The 24,391-nt window shown below is 32.9% G+C and overlaps 6 protein-coding genes across 6 annotated transcripts in view; 5 read left to right on the forward strand and 1 right to left on the reverse strand.

Annotated features, from left to right (window-relative positions):
- The window catches only part of CBG23579, a gene marked incomplete at both ends in the record, with an annotated part of 2,477 nt that extends 1,085 nt beyond the window's left edge, over positions 1 to 1,392 (reverse strand). Inside the window, 3 exons of the mRNA XM_002647759.1 lie at positions 104 to 222; positions 274 to 454; positions 1,273 to 1,392. Of these exons, the coding sequence (XP_002647805.1) occupies positions 104 to 222; positions 274 to 454; positions 1,273 to 1,392 (420 nt within the window). The remainder of the gene's footprint in view (positions 1 to 103; positions 223 to 273; positions 455 to 1,272) is intronic.
- A 947-nt stretch (positions 1,393 to 2,339) lies between these two features.
- CBG23580 lies at positions 2,340 to 4,556 on the forward strand (the record flags this gene model as incomplete). Its single annotated transcript, XM_045241164.1, has 2 exons — positions 2,340 to 2,619; positions 4,540 to 4,556. The coding sequence occupies 2 exons, from the start codon at positions 2,340 to 2,342 to the stop codon at positions 4,554 to 4,556; spliced, it is 297 nt and encodes a 98-aa protein (XP_045091116.1).
- Positions 4,557 to 8,336: 3,780 nt separating this feature from the next.
- CBG23582 lies at positions 8,337 to 13,530 on the forward strand (the record flags this gene model as incomplete). The annotated part of the gene is made up of 5 exons (XM_002647761.2): positions 8,337 to 8,349; positions 9,047 to 9,450; positions 10,605 to 10,798; positions 12,296 to 12,563; positions 13,423 to 13,530. 5 exons carry the CDS (start codon positions 8,337 to 8,339, stop codon positions 13,528 to 13,530), a joined length of 987 nt encoding a protein of 328 aa, XP_002647807.2.
- A 1,821-nt stretch (positions 13,531 to 15,351) lies between these two features.
- Positions 15,352 to 19,756, forward strand: CBG23583 (the record flags this gene model as incomplete). The annotated part of the gene is made up of 8 exons (XM_002647762.1): positions 15,352 to 15,518; positions 16,114 to 16,172; positions 16,220 to 16,398; positions 16,441 to 16,572; positions 17,425 to 17,640; positions 17,736 to 17,830; positions 18,825 to 19,143; positions 19,658 to 19,756. 8 exons carry the CDS (start codon positions 15,352 to 15,354, stop codon positions 19,754 to 19,756), a joined length of 1,266 nt encoding a protein of 421 aa, XP_002647808.1.
- Positions 19,757 to 20,066: 310 nt separating this feature from the next.
- Positions 20,067 to 22,399, forward strand: CBG23584 (the record flags this gene model as incomplete). Its single annotated transcript, XM_045241165.1, has 6 exons — positions 20,067 to 20,103; positions 20,149 to 20,300; positions 20,373 to 20,585; positions 20,634 to 20,795; positions 22,033 to 22,137; positions 22,310 to 22,399. The coding sequence occupies 6 exons, from the start codon at positions 20,067 to 20,069 to the stop codon at positions 22,397 to 22,399; spliced, it is 759 nt and encodes a 252-aa protein (XP_045091117.1).
- Positions 22,400 to 22,622: 223 nt separating this feature from the next.
- Positions 22,623 to 24,391, forward strand: part of Cbr-pro-3 — a gene marked incomplete at both ends in the record, with an annotated part of 5,373 nt that continues 3,604 nt past the window's right edge. Inside the window, 2 exons of the mRNA XM_002647764.1 lie at positions 22,623 to 22,793; positions 23,759 to 23,965. Coding sequence (XP_002647810.1) covers positions 22,623 to 22,793; positions 23,759 to 23,965 — 378 coding nt within the window. The remainder of the gene's footprint in view (positions 22,794 to 23,758; positions 23,966 to 24,391) is intronic.

Raw genomic sequence — 24,391 nt, forward strand, 5'->3', positions numbered from 1 at the left:
CAATGTACCCTAAGAACTCGATGTACCCTTGGATCGTGGGCCGTAAAATTGAAAAAAAAATTATGGCCTAGAAATTTCGGATTTCTAGGCCACTAAAACTCACAAATCTTCCAGCTCCTCCGAATTTTTGTTCTTTATAATTGCAAATTTTTGAAATTTCGAAACTGTTTCGAATTTTCGACGAATTCAGAGCTGTGCAATAATGAGGTCCAATAAGGTTAACTGAAATTTGTTTCTAAATTCCCAAACTTCGAAATGTATTCAAAAACTCACAATCTGTAACCCAAGGATACACAGAAATCCTCTGAAATACTGAAACTTCAAAATGTTCGTTAATTTTCTGAAGAATTTCTAGAAAGTCCTCATTCAATTCAGCTTCCCATCGTTTTTGTTTATTGAGGGAGTAGATCATGAAAGGGATCAAATCCAGGCAGATGTGCGGAGAATGGAAAATCTGAAAATTAAAATTTTGAAAAAATTTTGATTTTTAATTATTTAATTTTTTCAAAATAGAATAAATGAGTGTAGAAATGAGTAAGAACATGTTCGAATCAATGTTATATCTGGAAAATTCGATAATTTACAAAGTTCCTACTTTGACGATTTATACCTTTGGACTTTGGATCTTCCCAATTTCTTAATAATTCGGGTTACTAAAATTCTGCATTTCTGATTTTTCGAATATTGGAACTTCCAAATTTCTAGGATTTCCAATTCAGAAATTCTCCGAGTATACGATTTTGTGAATTTCCAAGAACAAAGTTCAGAAATCCGGAGCGGAACTTTGGAAATTGTAAACTCGGAAAGTTCGAAATCTCCACACCTCAAATGTGTTCTGAATTTCAAATTTCTCAAGTTTTCCAATCATCTAATTTTCGAATTCTCGAAAACTCCGAGTGTGCGAAGTTGTGGATTTTACACATTCCGACTTTCAGAATCTTGAATATCCAGAATTCGCAAAGTTCGGAATTTTAGAAATTGAATTCAAACTCTAAAACAGGCAACTAATTAGTTCTGGATCCGGATTCCGAACTCCTCGGTCCGGATTCCTGATTCCGGATTTCTGGGCCCGGATTCCGGATTCCGGATGAAGCTGATTAACTATTTTTCGAAAAGTTATGATTTTTTCTTTTTGTTACCATACTTTTGGCATACCCTGTATAAGGTTACACGTACTGTAAGCGGAGCCCAGGAGGTTTGGCCCCGGAGGGGCGTAAACCGACTGGTTTTATGATTTTGAAATTTTGAGAACTTTTTAAAAAAATTTCTTACCTCTGAAATTTCAGGATCTGCATGTAAAAGTTTAAAGATGAATCCATGATGCTTGTGTTGACCCATTTTCCAGTTTAGCAAACTATTTTTTTGGTATTTGCAACGATAGAATTCTGGCATTTTTTGGAGATCTGAAAATCAGAAATTCAGAAATTCAGAAATTCAGGAATTCAGAAATTTAGAAGTTCAGAAATTCAGAAATTCAGAAATTCAGAAATTCATTAATTCAGAAATTCAGAAATTCAGAAATTCAGTCATTCAGAAATTCAGTCATTCAGAATTTCAGAATTTCAGAAATTCAGAAGTTCAGAAATTCAGAATTTCAGAAATTCAGAAATTCAGAAATTCAGAAATTCAGAAATTCAGAAGTTCAGAAATTCAGAAGATCAGAAATTCAGAAATTCAGAAATTCAGAAGTTCAGAAGTTCAGAAATTTAGAAATTCAGAAATTCAGAAATTCAGAAATTCAGAAATACAGAAATTCAGAAATTCAGAAGTTCAGAAATTCAAGAATTCCAAAATTTAAATAATTTAGAAATTGAAAAAAGGTTTTTGAGTAATCAAATGAATTCATAAAAGTTTTAATAATTTTTTTAAAAATCCAAGTTTCAGTTTCCTTTAAAAAAGTTTTCCCATCAAACATCCTTTTTCTCAAAAAAAAAAGTATTGCGAAATTTTTCACCAGGCGGTTGCCTGGTTTCTCCTATTTTTCCTCTTGTTCTTTGTGTCTAGCTTGATCAAAAATTTCGCGAAAAAAAGAAAAAATTCGTCACCAAAAATAAATATGTTGAACTTTTCCTTATCATAAAAATAAAGACTAATACATTACATTTTTTTCGGAATAAAAGTCATCAAAAAATTTCAGAATGGAAAAATTTCTGATTTTTTGAATTTTTCGAAATTTCGATTTTTTGAATTTTTCGAAATTTCGATTTTTTGAATTTTAGGCCATTTTTGATCTATTTTTTTTCTGTTTTTGGGTCTTTTTCATCCATTTTTCGTTCGTTTTTCGTATTTTTTTTTCCAATTTAAAAACTATTATTTTCAGCAGTTTCCAGCTCTTCAAAATGCTCCAAAAACCCTCCAAAAACTCTCGGCTCGCCGAGCACACAATGTCTCATCTGAAAACCTGGAATATTCTGGTCAAAACGTTTCATATTCCAGAAGAAAATCTGAAATTTTTTGAAAATTCTGATTCTGATTTTTTCCCATTTCTCCCTTACTCAATGAACAAGAAACGCAGATGGGAAGTGGATTTTTTGGAGGATTTGGCGGGAATTCAAAAATCTGAAAATTTCGAAATTTTGTTTTTGGAGAGAACCCGAAAAGGAGCTTACGATTGGCCAAGTAAGCGAATTTGTTTAAAATTTCGAAAAAAACGTTTTTAATGAGGATGTTTCTTAGTAAGAATCTTTTTTAGTGAGAAGCTTTCTTAGTAAGGATCTTTCTTAGTGATGAGCTTTTTTAGTGAGGATCCAAGTATCAAAATGAAATTTTTTTTGAAAAATGTGTTCGGAACATTTTGAAGATTTCCACAAAGACCGAAAACAAAAACAAAAACAAACAAAGGAGAGAGGAATCGAACCCAACCCTAGTCAGTTACCGTTCTCCCTCTTCACCGCTACACCACCAGTCGCTGCTTTCAACTAGTTCCACAATGCATATAAGAAAGGGGGAGATCTGGCCGTCAAAATATTCGAATTTCAGCCAAATTTGAAACTTGATTTTCTCGAAACTGGTAGCTCCTCAGCAAAATCTGAATATATATTTGAAAATTTCTTATTCTCAGCTTTCGAATGATATAGGCCTCATATCAAAGTACCCCAGTTACAACCTTCCCTAGTTAGTAAGGATCTTTATCAGTAATGGTCTTTCTTAGTGAGAACCTTTCTTAGTGAGAATCTTTCTTAGTGAGGAAATTCCTTAGTGAGAATATTTCTTAACAACGATTTCTCTTAGTGAGGATCGTGCTAGTGACCCTTTTTAACGATAGTTTTTCAGAGTGAGAATCTTTCTTAATGAGATTTTTTAAATGAGAATTTTTCTCAGTGAGAATCTGCCTTAGTGAAAATCTTTCTCAGAGAGAATATTTCTTAGTAAGAATCTTTTTTAACTCCAAAAAGTTTTCTTTTCAGAATATTTGGAATCCACAATGTCAGAACAATTCAGAATTCGAGTGGTCCATAGAATTTCTAGAAATCCAAATTTTGAAATTTATGAAAAACAAGAAATCAATTCAATTTTTGGACAGGATTTCAAAAATTTTGAAGCTTCAAAATCGGAAAATTCTGGAATTATCGCCTATAATTTTATTAAATCTCCGGAAAATTCCATGAAAATTTTCGGGAAAAAATGTATAAGTGAAAAGGACAATTCTTGTGAGTTATTTATTTGTTTGAAATTTATAAAATTTAAAATTTAAACGTTTTCAGGGCCATACACTTCTGGATGGATTCGTGTGAGAAGGCAGAAAAATCTGAAAAAGGAATTGAAGCGCTTTGAAATTTTTGAGGAGAATTCTGAAGAAAATTCAGAATTTTTGGAAAATTTAGAACCACAAAAGCCGAAAAATCAAAAATTGTACGTTTTTTTTTAATTTTTCGAAATTACGAAATTTCTGGATTTCTGAATTTCTGAACTTCTGAATTTCTGAATCTCTGAATTTCTGAATTTCTGAATTTCTGAATTTCTGAATTTCTGAATTTCTGAATCTCTGAATTTCTGAATTTCTGAATTTCTGAATTTCTGAATTTCTGAATTTCTGAATTTCTGAATTTCTGAATTTCTGAATTTCTGAGTTTCTGAATTTCTGAATTTCTGAGTTTCTGAATTTCTGAGTTTCTGAATTTCTGAATTTCTGAATTTCTGAATTTCTGAACTTCTGAATTTCTGAATTTCTGAATTTTCGAATTTCTGAATTTCGTAATTTCTGAATTTCTGAATTTCTGAATTTCAGATTTCCGAATTTCTGAATTTCTGAATTTCTAAATTTCTGAGCTTCAAAACTTTTAAATCTGTAATTTTCAGCTACAACTTGGAGGAGCATTTCGTAGAAAATCGAAGAAAGCGACGGGTCAAAAAATGAAAATTGTGCTCATTTTTCAATTTTTGTAAAAAATTTTAAGTTTTGTATAAAAATCTAGGACTTATAGGAAATAATAATTTTTTGAAATTTTATTTTTTTTTCTTAGTAAGAATTTTTCTTAGTCAGGATGTTTTATCTTTTCTTCTAGTATTTTCCCTGATTTTTTAAAAAATCATTTTCAGATTCCAATTCTCCATGAAATCATAATTTTCTTTTCCTAAATGATTTCATTTTGTTTATCACATTTTTCAAATTTCAATGAAATCATTTTCCCTTCAATTCACCAAAGTTTCCGCCCTCTAAAGAATCCAAAATCCAAAATCTCATGTTTTCTCTCATAAATCCCCCCCCCCCCATGACCATACATATAATCATATGAAATCTCAAGTTTTGTACTTTTTCCAAACCACCAAAATATCAAAATTCTATCTTGTGATATTGCTCATGTGATAAATCACATTATAATATCCTTATGATTGCTCATGTGTAAATATACGCTTTCGGAAAACAACAATTATTTGTAATGTGCGCCTTTAAACTCGATTTGTCATGTATGAGAGAACAAAGTACATTTGTTTAGGGTCCATGAATAATTAAGGGGTCTTTTGGGATTTGTATTAATTGTCATTGTTTCGTTAGTAAGGAGACTTCTTAGTGAGGATTTCTCTTAGTAAGGGTCTCTCTTACTTAGTGATAAAGGATTTTCCTTAATAAGAATCCTTCTTAGCGAGGAATGAAAATCCAATTTTATTGACAGAAGAAAGTTAAAAATTTAAAAAAAAATATATTTAAAAAATTGGTGTTGAACGATTAGCATATGATGATGTTTAGAAGAAATTCTGGAAAAATCCAAATTTTCAGAAATTTCAAAATTTCGAAAAATTCTTACCGTAAGCCAACCAGAGATAGGAACTCTGAGAAAAAGCAGAATTCACGAAAATTAATGAAAAGACTAAAAAAATCTGAAATTTTCAAAAAAAAAATTTTTTTTGGAAAATTTCAAAAAAATTTGAAAATATCGTACCGTAATCCAACTTAAACGGTCCTTTGTGCTGCTATAATGGTCTATGGGAACCCTGAAAGCAAAAAATTAGAAAAATCATAATTTTCAAAATTTTCAAAAAATCTGAAATTTCCAGAAAAAATTTTTTCTGGAATCTTTGAATTTCTAGAATTTCAAAATTTCAAAAATGAAATCAATTCTTACCGTATTCCAACTCCAATTCGATCCCAAAACTTCTAATTGCTAGAGTCCATTTTTAATCATTTCTGAAATTCCAGATTTTCAAATTTTCAAATTTCCCGCCAAACCTTACCAGTGAAAATAGAAAAATCTCAATAAAAAAATCATATCAAAACCTCCAAACAGACGGTGGTTATCACATATCAACGATGGAATTCAGAATGATGCCAAAAAAATTGTTCTCAACGCCAAATTTTAGGCTCCGCCCCTTTTCTCTGCGTCTAGGCAAAAGGGGGCGGAGCTTTCTAATGAAAAAAAACAATGCAAGAAAATTAGAGGGTCTAGAGAAGTACCAGAAAAGGGGCGGAGCTTCGGAAAAGTATAAAAAAGGAGGAAAAGAGGAATGGATAGGAAACATATCGGTGTCTTTTTTCTAAAAATCTGTTTCTGAATACGGATTATTCTTATTTTTCTGATTATACTTTCAATTAACTAATTGGCCAATTAACTATAATTACTGGTTTCTAAAAAATCGGGTCTTTTAGACAGTAAGTTTTGGCGGAATACTTGAATTTTTCAAAAAAATCCGATTTTCCAGATTCTGAATGCGGAACTCCAACTGGGTTTTTATTTGATTGGTGGGTAATTAACTAATTTAAAATTTTTTAATTTAAAAAATTTGGACTCCTAGCAGCATAAATGTGGCATTAGAAAAATGTGAGTTTTGAATTGTTTTTTTGAAAAAAAAAATTTTTTTCTGAAAATTTTCAGATTCTCCAATTCGGGGTCAATCGACTACTATGGACAAAATTACGATTTATTAATTTTTTTATTAATTTTAGAATTTCAATAAAATAATTTTATGATATTTTGAATTTTTATTACAGTATAAACAAGACTAGGTTACGTTTTTGGGATTTTTGTTTGGCCAAAAAGAACAAAAATGACGAAAATTGAAATTTATTGAAACATAATGGTGTTTATAGTCATCTTGAAGCTCAAAACGCGCCAAATCGGACTCTGCAAAGATTTTTCAATTCGGTTGAAATATAACCGAGTTACGGTAGTTTAACACTTTTCGGGTCTCACCACGAAAATCGTAAAAATCTTGTGATTTCGAATATGGTCTTGTTTATAGTCATCTTGAAGCTCTAGACAAGACAAATCAGACTCTGCAAAAATTTTTCAGTTTGGTCGAAAAATGACCTAGTTACGGTAGTTTCACACTTTTCGGGTCCCACCACAAAAATCATAAAAATCTTGAAATTTAAAATCTAGTCATGTTTATACTCATTTTGAAGCTCTAAACAAGCCAATTTTGAATCTGCAAACATTTTTCGATTCATCAGAAGAATAACCGAGATACAGTAGTTTGAACATTATACCTCAAAAATCACATTTTACAGAACCTAGCCTTGTTTATACTCATTTCGAAGCTCTTTGTACACTTATTCTGAATCTATAAGTTTCATTTTCCAATATTCAAAATTTCAGAAGTTATAGACCCTTTCTTCTCCCTTCAGAGATCATTAAAACAACCTTTTTCTCTCTCCTCCTTCTCTCTCACATCAGCTGACTACTAGTTTTCTCTTTTTCCTCTTTTTCTCTGCGTCTCACCCAAAATTCTCTTTCATCGAATTGTTGGTCTTTTTACATCAATTTCGTAATAAAAAATGCTAGCGCTCGCTAGAAACCAATCTCCAAAAATCTGTAAAATTTCATCGAGTACTGTAAAATGTGAAATTTGTAAAATTCAAAAATCGCATGGAAATCATTTTGGTGTGAATAGCTGTCGCGCCTGCGCCGCGTTTTTCAGGTATGGCTTTTTTTCAGAAATTCGAAAATTCAGAAATTCGAAAATTCAGAAATTCGAAAATTCAGAAATTCAGAAATTCAGAAATTCAGAAATTCAGAAATTCAGAAATTCAGAAATTCAGAAATTCAGAAATTCAGAAATTCAGAAATTCAGAAATTCAGAAATTCAGAAATTCAGAAATTCAGAAATTCAGAAATTCAGAAATTCAGAAATTCAGAAATTCAGAAATTCAGAAATTCAGAAATTCAGAAATTCAGAAATTCAGAAATTCAGAAATTCCGAGATTCAGAAATTCAGAAATTCAGAAATTCCGAGATTCAGAAATTCAGAAATTCAGAAATTCTGAAATTCAGAAATTCAGAAATTCAGAAATTCAGAAATTCAGAAATTCAGAAATTCAGAAATTCCGAGATTCAGAAATTCAGAAATTCAGAAATTCCGAGATTCAGAAATTCAGAAATTCTGAAATTCAGAAATTCAGAAATTCAGAAATTCAGAAATTCAGAAATTCAGAAATTCAGAAATTCAGAAATTCAGAAATTCAGAAATTCAGAAATTCAGAAATTCAGAAATTCAGAAATTCAGAAATTCAGAAATTCAGAAATTCAGAAATTCAGAAATTCAGAAATTCCGAGATTCAGAAATTCAGAAATTCAGAAATTCAGAAATTCAGAAATTCAGAAATTCAGAAATTCAGAAATTCAGAAATTCAGAAATTCAGAAATTCAGAAATTCAGAAATTCAGAAATTCAGAAATTTAGAAATCCTAAAACTCAAAAATTCAGAATATAAAAATTTTTAAGCCAAAAAATAAAATTTTCAGAAGAACAGTCCATTCCAAATGGAGCCAACTAAAGTGTCAGGGTGGCAGCTGTAATAAAATTACGTAAGTGTCAAAACACCTGAATTTTGGAATTGAAATTTAAAATTTCAGATTTTTCTGCAAACCATGTCGACTTCAACGATGTTTTGAGGGTGGTATGGTAACGGCTAGTGAGTTTTCAAACTTTTTTTTAATTTGGGAATTAAAAAAAACGAAAAATTTCAAATTCGAGAAAAAATGGCTGAATACAATGATTTTCAATTTTCGTGTAGAGACCCGAAAAGTGTAAAAATCACCGTATCTCAGTCATTTTTGGTGCTAATCGCAAAATTTTGAAATATTTGGATTTTTCTTGATTAGAGCTTTAAAATGAGTATAAACAAGGCTATGTTTCAGAATTTTTCAAATTTCGTCATTTTTAGGACCCAAAAATATTATAAAAACTAAAATGTCTTAAAACTAGCCTTGTTTATATTCAGTTTAAAGCACTAAACAAATTAAACTCAATACTGCAAAGATTTTTTGATTTGGTCAGAAACTGGCTGAGTTACGGTAGTTTTACACTTTTTGGGTCCCACCACGAAAATTCGAAAACTTTCAAACATAGTCATGATTATACTCATTTTAAAGCTAGAAACATGACAAGTTCAATAATATTAAATTTCTCCGTTTGGACAAAAATGGAGCGAGTTACGGTCGTTTGAACATTTTAAGCCAAAAATTATAGTTCTCAAAAACCTACCCATGTTTATACTCATTTTGAAGCTTGAAACATGACAAATCTAAAAATTGCAAAATTTTCAATTTTGAACAAAAATTGAACGAGATGCGGTAGTTTTCGAAAAAAATATATCCTCAACTTTTCAGATTTCCAATACAACCGAGACGGCATCTCTCCTCCATCGGACACCCTGGCCACTATAACTACCCTAAACACAATTCCCCCCTCCTTGGACCAATATCTCGGAAAACCGCATTTCTTATTTTTATCCGAGAAAAATCCCAAAAAAACGATAATCGATCTACATCGCCTTCTCGGAGAGGCCTCAAAAATTCTGAATTTAGGACCAGCGGCTCCAATTTTTTGCGGAGGAAATCAACTGAAAAAATTGAGTTTCGGGCTGAAAAATGATTTTAATTTGGCCAAATTGAAAATGGCAAAGAGGATGACGAAATCAGAAATCGCTGGAAATTGGGAGCACTATGTGAAGAAGGTGGCCACATGGCTCACACACTTTGATGAGTATAAAAAGTTATCTATTGGTCTTCAGGTACGTAAAAATTTGAATTTGGCGCGTTTAGAGCTTCAAAATGAGTATAAACATGACTAGTTGGAAATGTTGAGATTTTTACGATTTTCGTGGTGGGACCAAGAAAAGTGCAAAACTACCGTAACTCTTCCAATATTTGACCTGGATGAAAAATTTTTACAGATTTGAATATTACTTGTTTAGAGCTTCAAAATGAGTGTAAACACGACTATTTTAGAAATTACAAGATTTTTATGATTTTTGTGGTGGGACCCAAAATGAGTAAAACTACCGTAACTCGGCTATTATTTGACCAAATCGATAGTTTTGTGTAGATTTGCATCTGGCTTCTCTGAAGGTTTAAAATGAGTATAAACACGACTAGGCTCCGCCCCCTTTTGAATGGTGAAACTTTTTGACTTTAAAGGCGCATAGTTGGGTCCGAAAAATGAAAACCAGGGAAAGTAGGTCATGATTATACTCATTTTGAAGCTCTGAACAAGCCAAATTTAAAACTGCAAAAAATTTCCAATTTGATCTAACATTGAGCGGGATACAGTAGTTTTACACGTTTCGGGTCCCACCACGAAAATCCTAAAAATCTTGAAATTTCAAAACTTGTCATGTTTATACTTATTTTGAAGCTCTAAAAAAGCCGAATTCAAAAATTTTGATAAGCACAAAAAGTTATCGATTGTTGGGTAAAATGTTTGGGTAAATTGTAAAAATTTGAGTTCGGCGCGTTTAGAGCTTCAAAATGAGACTAAACATACATTATAACTACCGTATCTGTCTCGAATTATAACGAAACTCAAAATTTTTGGTAATTTTGAAGTTTTCCCGTTTAGAGCTTCAAAATGAGTATAAACAAGGCGAGGTTCTGTGAAAAGTGATTTTGGACTAAAAATGTTCAAACTACCGTAACTCGCTCCATTTTTGTCCAAGCTAAAAAATTTTTTTACTTTTGAATTTGTCATGTTTAGAGCTTCAAAATGAGTATAATCATCGCTAGGTTTAAAAGTTTTTCGTTTTTTGACTTTTTCGTGGTGGGACCCAAAAATGTAAAAAGGTCATATCTCGGCCAGTTTTTGTCCAAATTCGAAAATTTTTAGACGATTGGATTTTATTTGTTCCTGGCTTCAAAATGAATATAATCATCACTAAGTTTTTTCCAGATGAAAATCCTTCAAACCATTTGGCACATTTGGAGTCGCCTAGAGAAATTATCAACAACTGCAAAATATCGTCGAGTTTCTGGAAAAATTAAGAAAACTGAAGTTGTGGTACAAAATGGAGTTCTAATCGACATCGGTGACGTGGATTTTGATTCCAGTTGGTTGAGTGATTATCCGAATGAAATTGTCCGAGGGTGAGTCTGAAATTCAAAAAATCGTTTCGAAAACTTTTTTTGAGCTCATTTTGAAGCTCACAACGGGCTCTATTCAATTTTTGCTGTACAAATTCAAAATTTTCAGGCTGAGAGCTTCAAAATGAACCCAAACACGCCAAGGTTCGGCGATGTTTGAAATTTCGGACGCGTCGCGGTCGTGCGTCGCGTTTTTTTGCAAAAAATCGAAATTGACAGAATCAAGTCGTGATCGGGCTCATTTTGAAGCTCAGAATGTGCTAATTATAAATCTTAAGCTGCAAATCTAGATTTACCAAGCTGAGAGTTTCAAAACGAGCTTAAACACGACTTAAATACGTCAAATTTGAATTTTGGCAAAAAAACACGCAACGCACGACCGCGACGCGTCCGAAATCTGAAAAACAGGCTGAGAGCTTCAAAATGAACCCAAACACGCCAAGGATCGGCTATGTTTGAAATTTCGGACGCGTCGCGGTCGTGCGTCGCGTATTTTGGCCGAAAATCAAATATGATGTAATTGAGTCGTGATGGAGCTCATTTTAAAGCTCAGAATGTGCTCGCATCAAATTTTAGAGTGCAAATCTAAATTTTTCAAATTGAGAACTTCAAAATAAGCCGAAACATGTCAAAATTTGAGAAAATTTGAAATTTGCTTAATTTGAAGCTCAGAATGTTCCCATTTCTAATTTTGCAGTTCAAATTTAGATTTTCCAGATTATGAGCTTCAAAATAAGTTCAAATACGCCTATATTCGGAGAATTTTCAGATTTTGGACGCGTCCGCGGTCGTGCGTTGCGTGTTTTTTGCCAAAATTCAAATTTGACGTATTTAAGTCGTGTTTAAGCTCGTTTTGAAACTCTCAGCTTGGTAAATCTAGATTTGCATCTTAAGATTTAAAATTAGCACATTCTGAGCTTCAAAATGAGCCCGATCACGACTTGATTCTGTCAATTTCGATTTTTTGCAAAAAAACGCGACGCACGACCGCAACGCGTCCGAAATTTCAAACATTGCCGAACCTTGGCGTGTTTGAGCTTATTTTAAAGCTCTTAACCTGAAAAGTGTGGATTCGAACAGCAAAATAGGATATGGGAACATTCTGAGCTTCAAAATAAGCAAATTTCAAAATTTGTCGAATTTTGGCATTTTTCGGATTATTTTGAAGCTCTGCTCGATTTGAAAATTTGATATTTGCATCTCAAAATTTGAAAGTAGCACATTCTGAGCTTCAAAATGAGCCCCATTACGACTCAATTACATCATATTTGATTTTCGGCCAAAACACGCGACGCACGACCGCGACGCGTCCGAAATTTCAAACATCGCCGAACCTTGGCGTGTTTGGGCTCATTTTAAAGCTCTCAGCTTGAAAAATTCGAATTTGAACAGCAAAATTTGAAACGAGCACATATTGAGCTTCAAAATGAGCCAGATCACAAAAAACTCAAAAAAAAATTTATTTTTTCAAATTTTTAACTCAAAAAATCACACTTTCAGATTCCTCATGCACTCCTCTTGCGATCAATTCACAGTAACCGATGGTTTATACGCTCTACAGCTTACTGACATCGAATTAACTTATATGTTAGCCCAGTTATGTTTTCAATATGCTGGAAATCGATATCAAGGAAAAATTCAAGAAGTTTGCGATCGATTTCTGACCGTATTATCAAATGATCTACATGATTATTATGTAAATGAAATGGATAATCCAAGATATGCTCAAAGATTGGCAAAAATGATGCAGTTGAATAATGCGATACAGGTCATTTCGAATTTTTGAGACCCGAAAAGTGTAAAACTACAGTAACTCTTCCAATTTTTGACCTGGATGAAAAATTTTTGCAGATCCAGTTTTAACTTTTTTAGAGCTTCAAAATGAGTATAATCATGACCATATTTGAAATTTCAAGTATTTTACGATTTTCGTGGTGGGACCCTAAAAGTGCAAAACTACCATAACTTGGTCATTTTTCGACTAAATTGAAAAATGTTTGCAGAGTTCAATTTGTCTTGTTTAGAGCTTCAAAATGAGTATAATCATGACCATACTTGAAATTTCAAGGTTTTTACGATTTTCGTGGTGGGACCCGAAAAGTGTAAAACTACCATAACTTGGTCATTTTTCGAGCAAATTCGAAACTTTTTGCGGATTTGAATTTAACGCGTTCAGAGCTTCAAAATGAGTTTAAACATGACTAGGTTGGAAATTTTGAGATTTTACGATTTTCGTGGTGGGACCCGAAAAGTGCAAAACTACCGTAACTCTTCCAATTTTTGACCTGGATGAAAAATTTTTACAGATTTGAATATTACTTGTTTAGAGCTTCAAAATGAGTTTAAACATGACTAGGTTGGAAATTTTGAGATTTTTACGATTTTCGTGGTGGGACCCGAAAAGTGCAAAACTACCGTAACTCTTCCAATTTTTGACCTGGATGAAAAATTTTTACAGATTTGAATATTACTTGTTTAGAGCTTCAAAATGAGTATAAACATGACTAGGTTGGAAATTTTGAGATTTTTATGATTTTCGTGGTGGGACCCGTTCCTACCGTTCCAAAATTTTTGATTTTCGGCTAAACTTACGGGATTACTGTAATTTTTTAAATCCAAATTTTCAGCAAAACATCCGCTGCGGTCGGGACCGAATGCATTTGGTACACACATTTGGTCTACTGAAGCTAGAATTCACACATCCAGAAATGTTCCGCGATTCTGGATTTCATTGATTTTGTACTATTTTAAAAATTGATATAATTTTTTTTAATTTGAAATTATTTCTCTTCTGACCTCTGATTAATACACGAAAATGAAATTTTGTAATCTATCGTACATTTTGCAAATCTGCCAAGCTCCGCCCACTTTTCTCCTATGCCAAGTCGAATGGCATAAGACAGTTTAGGTTTGGCGAAGAGGCATGGAGGACACGAATTAAATGACAATTGACAATTAATTCGGACGAGAGAGAGTGTGGGGGAATTGAGAGACGCAGAGACAGAGAAGAGATTTGGTCGGTGGAGACGTGAATAAAAGGAAAAGAGAGAAGAGGGAGAAGGGATAAAGATCTGGCCCATTCTGATTAACCCACTCATTGACGGATGCTTTCTGGAATTTTCTTTGTATTAATTGTCAGAATTTTGGAATAGAATTGGGATTTTATAAATTTTGAAAATTTCTATTTTCACTAATTTTTAGGTTTTTATTGTTAACCAGCAAGCTGGTATCTAGTTTATTACTAAATCGTCCCTCCACTCTTTACGTTTTTTAAAGACTCACGTATATCTATTTTTATTTTTTTCAATTTTTAAAAAGTTGCCTAGTTTTCGACCAAAGTGAAATTTTTCTGCAGATTTGAGTTCTACTTGTTTAGAGCTTTAAAATGAGTATAAACACGACTAGGTTCGAAATTGCCAACTTTTCGTGATTTTCGTGATTTCGTGGTGGGACCCCCCCCCCCCTAATTATCAACTTTGAGCCAAATTATCTCGGTTCCCTTAAAAGATATCAGAAAACTTTCAACTGATAAATTGTTTATCATAATATCCTACACATTTTATCAGTTGACACATTTTTGATATCTCTTATAGGAGCTCAAATAATTGAGCTCAAACTTGACAGTGTGGGGCGGGCCGCTCTATTACAGGTTTTACGGTAATTTATCATTTTTCGGACGAAATACACTTTTCGTATTTTGTATTGTTTCTAATCAAATTAGAAGATCAAGTACTCTGTATCTCACCGTATGATCGGAAAATCAGTCTGAAGAGAAAGAGAGAGAGAGAGAGAGAGAGAGAGAGAGAGAGAGAGAGAGAGAGAGAGGCGCAGACATAGAAAAATCTAGTAATACATACATTTTCATTTCGTTAGTAGATGTCCTTGTACGTATGATGGGGTTGTTTTTTGTGTAATTCTCCTTAAATTGGCCGAAAGAAAAAATTTTTTGAATTTTTTTTTTGAAATTTCTATATTTTCACATTTCCTGAAATTCTATTTAATCTCTACCCCTTCCGGGGACATTTTTAATTGAATTAATTGAAATTCAATTAACTTTTTTCTTTTAAATTCTAGTTTCACTACATTTCTATAGTCTAGTTGAATGCCGTAACCACTCTAATAGAACGCCACCCGAATCGTCAAATTGGAGCCCATGTATCTCATTTTCTGTAAAAGATATCAAAAAGTGGTCAACTGATAAAATGTTGCTGATATCATGATAAACATTTTATCAGTGGACAACTTTTTGATATCTTTTTCAGTAACCGAGATAATTAAACTTAAAGTTAAGGGTCCTAAAATATAGGGTCGCTCCCTGACAGTCAACTTTAAGCTCAATTATCTCGGTTCTTATCAGAGATATCAAGAAGTAGTTAACTGATAAAATGTTGCTGATATCATGATAAACATTTTATTTGTTGACAACTTTTTGATATCTTTCAAAAGAAGTGAGATATATAAGCCCAAGGTGAACGGTCCGGGTGGCCCTTCTATTAGAGTGTTTACGGTATTTTTGATTTGTTTTTTCCCGATATTCGAAATTTCAAAATTTCCAGATGAACCCTGAAAAACAATGCCAAATCTGTTCAAAGTCCTCGAATGGAATGCATTTTGGTGCTATGACCTGTCGCGCCTGCGCCGCGTTTTTCAGACGAGCAGTGGTCCTGAAATTGGAGTATACGTGTAAAGAGAAGAAAATGTGTCACTTGGAAGTTGTTGGAAGGTACGGTAATCTTTTAATCGTTGAAAAAAAGTTTATGAAAATTGAAAATTTCAATTCAGGAAGTTAAAAGCTTCAAAATGAGTATAAACATGACCATATTTGAGATTTCAAGATTTTTATGATTTTCGTGCTGGGACCCTGAAAGTGTAAAACTACCGTAACTCGGCTATTTTTTCACCAAATTAGAAAATTTTTGTAGTTATGAATTAAGTTTGTTTTGAGCTTCAAAATGAGTATAAACACGACTATATTAGAGATTAAATGATTTTTACGATTTTCGTGGAGAGACCCAAAAAGTGTAAAACTACCGTAACTCTTCCAATTTTTGACCTGGATGAAAAATGTTTGCAGATCCAATTTTAACTTGTTTAGAGCTTCAAAATGAGTATAATCATGACCATACTTGAAATTTCAAGTATTTTACGATTTTCGTGTTGGGACCCTGAGATTGTAAAACTACCGTAACTTGCCTATTTTTCGACTAAACTTAAAAATTTTTGCGGATCTGAATTTTATTTGTTTAGAGCTTAAAAATGAGTATAAACACAATAATATTCTTAAAAAAATTTTTTTTTCAATTTTCAAAATTTTTCAGATCCATTTGCCGCTACTGTAGATTTGAAAAGTGCAAGGAGATTGGGATGGATCCTGAAAGTAACTTTAATTTTTAAAAATCTAAAATTCTGAAAAAAATTTTTCAGAAGTGGTCCTGGATTACGATCCAACGGCATCTCAAAAAGTTCCAGTTATGGCGAAAACATCTGAAAAATCTGAAATTTCTGAAAATCCTACAGTATCGAATCCGATGGCTCAAAAAGAAAAAACCACGATAAAAATCGATTTTTCTGAGACAGTGGAAAAAATTGAGGAGATTTTTGAGGTAATTAAAATTTTTTTTTAATTTTTGAAAAAAAAATTTCAGACAAGACGAGATTCAGAAACTGAGGACGAGGAAGAGGGCCCAAAAATTTATCTGAATGATTTACAAAATTTAACAAAAGGATTAAAAGAATTCCGAGAAAATATTCGACCGAAAATTGAAATTGAGGTGGATGTGTTTTTTTTTGAAAATTTTAAAAATCGCAGTGAGACTTAAAAACTACCGTATCTCAGTCAATTTTTGCCAGAACTCAAAAATTTTTGTAGTTTTGAATGTAGCTAAATAAGAGCTTCAAAATGAGTATAAACACGACCAGGTTTAAATTTTCAGATTTTTATGATTTTCCTGGTGAGACCCAAAAAGTGTAAAACTACCGTATCTCGGTCAATTTTTGCTAGTGCTCAAAAATTTTTGTAGTTTTGATTTTTGCCTAAGAAGCGCTTCAAAATGAGTATAAACACGACCAGGTTTAAATTTTCAGATTTTTATGATTTTCGTGGTGGGACCCAAAAAGTGTAAAACTACCGTATCTCGATCAATTTTTGCCAGAGCTCAAAAATTTTTGTAGTTTTGATTTTTGCCTGAGAAGAGCTTCAAAATGAGTATAAACATGACTAAGTTTCATAAATTTTCAAATTTGGTCATTTTTGACATTTTTTGCCCAAAAAAACCCCCAAAAAACGAAATTTGTCAAAACTAGTCGTGTTTATACTCATTTTAAAGCTCTAAGCCAGTAGAACTCGAATCTGCAACAGTTTTTCGATTTGGCTGAAAAATAGCCGAGTTACGGTACTTTTACACTTTCAAGGTCTAACCACGAAAATCACAGAAACCTTTTTTTTTTCAAACATAAGCTTGATTATACTCATTTTGAAGCTCTAAACATCCCAAGTACAAAACCGTACAAATTTTTTAGACCGCACAAAAATTGAAAAAGTTATGACAGTTTTACAGAAAATCTAAAAATCACGTTTTTCAAGTCAACCGCTATGTTTTGGAGCTAAATTCAAAAAATCAAAATTCTAGAAATTGGGAAAAGCGGACATGAAAAAAGTGTTCTACTGGCTGAATGTACGAATTCGAAAGTATGCGAAATGGTTCTCCCATGCTACATATTTAATGGAAAAACTGCCAATGGACCAGAAATTCCAGTTATACCGTACCTCTTGGAATGTAATGAGAATTTTTGAACGTCTTTCAATGACCTGGATGCATTATGGACAAGAAATGTTTGATGGAAATGTAAGTGGGGTTTCTGAATTTCCGAATTTCCGGATTTCCGGATTTCTGAATTTCCAAATTTTTGATTCCAAAAATATAAAAAATCAATATTTCAGTTCATATTGGTCAGTGATGAAACTGTAATGGTGATTGATAAGAGCTTGATACATTTCGAAGAGATTTCAGAATTGACCGATCGATATTTTCAAAGGTGAGTGTGAAACTCAAATTTGTCGTGTTTCACGCTTCAAAATGAGTATAATCATGACTAGATTTGAAATATATGGTTTTTTGACTTTTCGTGGTAAGACCCAAAAAGTGTAAAATGGTCATATCTCGGTTAGTTTTGACCCGAAAATGACGAAATTACTACCAATCGATTTGACTTGTTTCAAGCTTTCAAATAAGTATAATCATTACTAGATTGGAAAATTTTTTGATTTTTTGACTTTTCGTGGTGGGACCCAAAAAGTATAAAACTACCGTATCTCGGTCAGTTTGGACCCGAAAATGACCAAATTGCTACCAATCAATTTGACTTGTTTCACGCTTCAAAATGAGTATAATCATGACTAAATTTGATATTTTTTGATTTTTTGACTTTTCGTGATAAGACCCTGAAAGTTGAAAACTACCGTAACTCAGTTAGTTTTGACCCGAAAATGACAAAATTGCTACCAATCAATTTGACTTGTTTCACGCTTCAAAATGAGTATAATCATGACTAGGTCTGAAATTTATGGTTTTTCGACTTTTCGTGGTGGGACCCAATAAAATGTAAAATGCTCATATCTCGGTTAGTTTTTGTCCAAACTCAAACATTTTTTGACCATTGAGTTTCATTTGTTTTTGGCTTTAAAATGAATATAATCATCACTAGGTTTGAGAAATTTCGATTTTTTGGGTCCCACCACGAAAACATATTTTTTAAATTTTTTTTCCAACTATGGTCATGTTTATACTTATTTTGAAGGTCTCAACTCCCTAAATTCAAAACTTTGGGTTATATCAAAAAAAAATTGAAGATTACTGTAGTTTTACAGTGTTTTTTAAAAATTTTCAACAAAAAAAAATCAAAATCGTCTAACTTTTTTATTTTTCGGCGGATTTTTAAGATTTTTACACCAAAATATTTGAAATTTTCAGCATTTTCAGAATCTAAAAAAAACTACAAAAACTACAGAATACAAAATTCTAATTTCCAGACTTTTCCATCCATTTCTGAACAAGTACATGGAAGAGGTAGCTCGACCGATGGCTGAACTCGATTTGACCGAAGAGGAAGTGGTCTTTTGTATGGTCCACATTTTGGGATTCGATGGTACAGTAGCCCAGAACTACAAAAAATCAATAATCAATTTTCAAGTTTTAGTGACCGATTTGGCACCGGAAACGCTGGAAATTTTGCACAAATTCAAAGAAATCATTGCTGACCAAATGCACAATTATTATATAAATTCAACAAATCACAAAGTGTATTCACATCGGATACTGAAATTGATGAAGTTGGTCAAAACGATTACGGTTGGTGATTTTCGTTGCGGGACTCAAATATCGAAAATCTTCAAACCTGGCCATGATTATACTCATTTTGAAGCCAAAAACAAATAAAACTCAATGGTCAAAAAATTTTTGAATTCGGACAAAAATTGACCGAGATACGACCATTTTACATGTTTTGGGTTCCACCACGAAAAGTTAAAAAATCGTTAAAAAATCAAATATAGCGATGATTATACTCATTTTGAAGCTAAAAACAAGAGAAATCGATTGGTTGTAATTTCATCATTTTCGACGCAAAAATAACAGAGATACGGTAGTTTTAGTAATTCGTGGCGGGACCCAAATTTTAAATTTTTTCAAACTTTTTTTCAAGTCATGATTATACTCATTTTGAAGCTCTTGTCATGCCAATTTTAAATATTTTAGTTGCATGGGTCCCAACACGAAATCTCTTGGGTTACTGTAGTTTTTCTATTCGAAACTCAAAAAATTGGATTTTCCGCCAAAAAATTAGTTCTAAATTAAATTTTTTCAGACAATCGCAAGGGAGAAGGCAAAAATCAAAGAAGTGATTTGGATTTTCGACATCTACAAAGCCGAAATATCGGATCCATATTTTTTTCAAATGTTTTAACTAATTTTTTGAGTTTTTTGAATAAAATATTGGCTTTAAATCTGTTTTTCAATTATTTTTCTTAAAAATTTCAAGTTTTCTGATTTTTTTTACATGCTTTTTACTAAAAAAAGTGAAAAAATGAGTCTGAATATGCTGAAAATGAGTTTTCAGCATTTTGAGGGTCAAAATTTAAACCTCGCGCTAGTTTAGAAGTCCAGTGGAGCGCGCTTGCTTCACTACGACACTCCGAAATTAAGCATGCGCGCGTTGTTTACCGTAAATCCTCCCATAATTTCGCGAATTTCGTCGATTTTTCCCACCTATTTCGATGAATTCCGGCGAGATTTTCGAGGAAATTTTCAATCGTATGCTATTTTTTATGATTTTTAACGATTTTTTGACAATTTCAGACTTCAAACGCGATGGAATCGACCGAGATTGGCGCGGAATGTGCCAACATTTCAAAGATCAGGAGGAAAAATCGAAAATTCGACGAATCGTGACTCGAGTCGTTTGTGGAAGAGTGAATATGTTCGAAGCGGGCAAAGAGGTTGGATTTGAAGCGAAAAAAAAAATTTTTTAAGCTAAAAATTTTTTTTTCCAATATTCCAACTCAAAAATCGATTTTTTCCAGGTAGAAGCTCTTAATGCATCACTTTTTCCGGATTTTCGTCAATTTTTGCTCAAATTCGAGTCCACGTTTCAAAAAGTGCCGCCCCTTCATCGAACCACGCTCAACACCCAACTCCTACTGAAATTCATCGATTTCCTGGCTGAAAATCCGGAAAATCAGTTGGACTACGCGGGTTTTCTGGATATTTCTAGATATATGACCACAGCGACGAATGTGAGTGCTTTTAGACTGAAAAAAACCAAAAAATTCTGCAATTTTCAGGTTCTGATCAAGGATTTGGTCGAAATGGCTGTACAATTGTATCCGGATGACAAGAAACCGCGAAAAATTGGCGCACAGGACCTTCTGGACGGTGTGGAGATGTCCGGACAGGCGAATGATCCGATTTATACTGAAGAACCGTTTTTGAAGCTAAAAAAGAAGGTTGGACTTGAAAAATTTGATTTCTAGATGAAAAAATTAGAGAATCTGGCGTTTAAAGCCAGAAAAATGCAATTTTTAGAGTTAAAATTAGCAAATTTCAGCTTAAATTCGCCCAAAAACTTTGAATTTCAAGTCTGGACGAATTTTCAGCGTTTCTAGCCTGTTTTGAACTGATAAAGTCAGTTTTGAGCTCGAAAAAAGGGTTTTTTTACCCAAAAATCAGAAATTTCCAGCCAAAATCGATCTTAGAAACGTTCATTTTCAATTTAAACTGTTCTTATCCGAGAAAAATTGAATTTTAGCTCTAAAATTTGATTTTTAGCTTCAAATAACAAGTTTTCAGCAATTTTTGACCACAAAATTCCGAATTTTCGGTCAAATTCGCCCAAAACCCTTTGAATTTCAAGTCTAGCCGAATTTTCAGCGTTTCTGACCGATTTTGGACTGATAAAGTCGATTTTAAACACGAAAAAAGGGGGCTTTTGATCTGAAAATTGAAATTCGACGCCAAAATCGCTTTTGGAGATTCAATTTTCAACCCGAATGATTTAAATCCGATTTTAGCAGTGTTGAGACGAAAAACATTGCATGTTGGCTAAAAATCCACATTTTTAGAGTCGAAACGTCAATTTCAGGTCCAAAAATGGAATTTTCAGCTATTTTCTCTCCCAAAAATCCCAATTTTTAGTCGAAATCCGCTCGGAAGCTTCGAATTCGAGTCTAGACGAATTTTCAGCGTTTCTGGCCGATTTCGTAGCTATAAACTCGAATTTCAGCATAATTTCAACATAAAAATCGAATTTTCCAGCCAAAATCGAGCTGAAAAACGTCAATTTTCGACCCATATGATTTTAAACCGATTTCAACAGTTTTGACTGCAAAATTCGGCTTTATGGTCAAGAAATCCGATTTTTAGCTCCAAAAAATGGATTTTCAGCAATTTTTACCCCAAAAATTCGTAATTTCCATCCAAATTTAGCCCCTAGAAGCTTCAAAATTCAGTTAAGGGTGATTTGCAGCGTTTCTAGCAAATTTTGGACATATACAGTCGATTTTAAGCAAAATTTTGCCCTAAAAATTGGAAATTTCAACCCCAAATCGATCTTAGAAACGTTAATTTCAAATGGCTTCAACGGTTCTGAGTCGAAAAACATCGAATTTTGGCTTAAAAATCATATTTGTGAGTCAAAAATTGCAATTTTCAGCAGTTTTTTCCCCAAAAATTCCGAGTTTTCAGTCAAAATCCGCCCCCGAAAGCTTCGAATTCGAGTCTAAACAAATTTCTAGCGTTTCTGACCGATTTTGGAGCTATAAAGTTGATTTTAAGCATAACTTTGACCGGGTAATTGAAGTTTAACAACAAAATCGAGCTCATGAACGTTTCCGGAACGATTTTTAGTCGATTTTAGTAATTTTGGCTCAAAATCCATATTTTCAGAGTCAAAAACGTCAATTTCAGACCCAAAAAATGGATTTTCAGCTATTTTCAATCCCTAAAATCCCAATTTTTTCAGCTCATCGAAATCTCGAAAGTCTCCGAACCACCACAGGATCGTAGAATTCTCTCGGAAGCGGCCGCCGAAAATTCGCAAAAAACCGACTAATTATCGTTATAATTGCCCATAATTGTTAATTAATTATTGTTGTCGTTAATTTGCTCAATTTGCCCAATCGATCTTTGATTTTTTTTCAAAATTGTGTCATTTTTTAATATATTTTTTCCAATTTTTTTTTGTTATTTTAAGGGTTTTGAACCCATTTCATCGTATTTTCAGCTCATTTTGAGCCTTTCAAGACCCGAAAAGCCCCTATTTTCAGCCAAAAATCATGGGTAAATCTTCGAAAATCGAGAAAAAATCGAAAAAAGACGGAAAAAATGGTGGTCCAAAGGCTCCTGAAGGTGCGAATTCTGGAAAAGCGTCGCGTTTCACGATGTCCGAGAGGAATTTGGGTCTGATGCAGGAGATTATTCGAAAAGATCCCGAGAGTTATAAAGAGGTAATAATCTAGTTGAAAATTTGGAAAATTCCGGGTTTTTGAGCCAAAAAAACGCCTCAAAACGCTGAAAATTTTTAGAAAAATTGGTTTTTTCAAGCTAGAAAACGTCAAAAATTGAAAATTTTCAGTTTTTGAGTCAGAAATTATGAATTTTAGCTTTGAAAATTGCTAAAAAAGACTCAAAAATTGTTTTCTGATTATTCAAAGCTGAAAATCAGTTTTTTTCTAGCTGGAAAACGTTGAAAATTCAGAAATTTAGCTTTATTTTTAAGCCAAAAATCTCGATTTTTAGCCTTGAAAATTGCTGAAAATGCTGCTTAAAATAGTGATTTTCTGCTGAAAAAGACCTAAATTTTGCTTTAAAAAAGCCTATGTTTCGAGCTAAAAATCTAGCAAACTTTTCTCAGAAAATTGCGATTTTTGCGCTGAAAAATAGCTGAAAATTGCGATTTTTTAAGCTAAAAAAAAACGCTAAATTTGCTTAGAAAATGTCAGAATTTCGGCTTTAAAAATTGCCGATTTTTGAGCAAAGTTGAAAAATTGGCTGAAAATCGACGAAAAAAACCCGGATTTTTAAACGAATTTCGAGAAAAATTTCGTCTTTGACAAAATTGATTCTCGAGCTGAAAATCTAGAAAAATTCAACATTTCTCGGCTCAAATTTGATGATTTTCGACCGAAAAATGACTGATTGAACCCCTAGAATAATGGATTGTGATCCGAAAATAATGATTTTCAATCTACAGTAACCTCCTCAAAAAAGGGGTTTTTAAGACCCAAAAATGCTGAAATCGGGCATTTGTCGACCTGAAAATACCCAAATCTGGCTATAAAATTGCAAAAATTTCAATTTTAGAGCTTTTTCGACCCGAAAACAACCAGAATTTGGGTCTAAAATCGTCAAAATTACAATTTTAAGACTCTAAATTGCTCAAAAAAACGCCCCAAAACCCCCAATTTTCCAGGAATTCCTGGAGCAATTCAACTATTTCGTGCAAACGATGAAACTTCTCCACCTGCAACCCGAACAGAATCGTCAGGAGACCCAATCTCTTCAGGATTCCGTCCTTTTCCTCTCCGGATTGGCTAAGCACTATCCGAAAGAGGCCAAACAATTCGCGGATAGTTTGTTCGAGTTGTTGAGAGTACAAGGAGCCGGGTTGGATGCTGATGTGAGTATGGAACAGGTTGAAAATGAGCTGAAAATCGATAACAATTAACTAATAATGGCTGAAATCGATCTAAAAATGATTAAAAATGGCTGGAAATGAGCTGAAAATGGCTGAAATCGATCTGAAAATGGCTAAAATCGTTCTAAAAATAGCTGAAATTGAGCTAAAAATGGTTGAAAATTTAGCTAAAAATAGTTGAAACTGAGCTATGGCTGAAAATAGCTGAAAATAATTGAAATTGAGCTAAAAATGGTTCAAATTGCGCTAAAAAGGCCTCCACCGTTCTAAAAATGGTTGAAAATTTAGCTAAAACTAGTTGAAACTGAGCTAAAAATGGCTGAAAATGAACTAAAAATAGTTGAAACTGAGCTAAAAATGGCTGAAAATGAACTAAAAATGGCTCAAAATGAGCTAAAACTAGTTGAA

Source organism: Caenorhabditis briggsae, assembly GCF_000004555.2.
Source record: "Caenorhabditis briggsae AF16 supercontig from assembly CB4, cb25.NA_007, whole genome shotgun sequence".
In the NCBI taxonomy this organism is placed as follows: Eukaryota; Metazoa; Nematoda; class Chromadorea; order Rhabditida; family Rhabditidae; genus Caenorhabditis; species Caenorhabditis briggsae.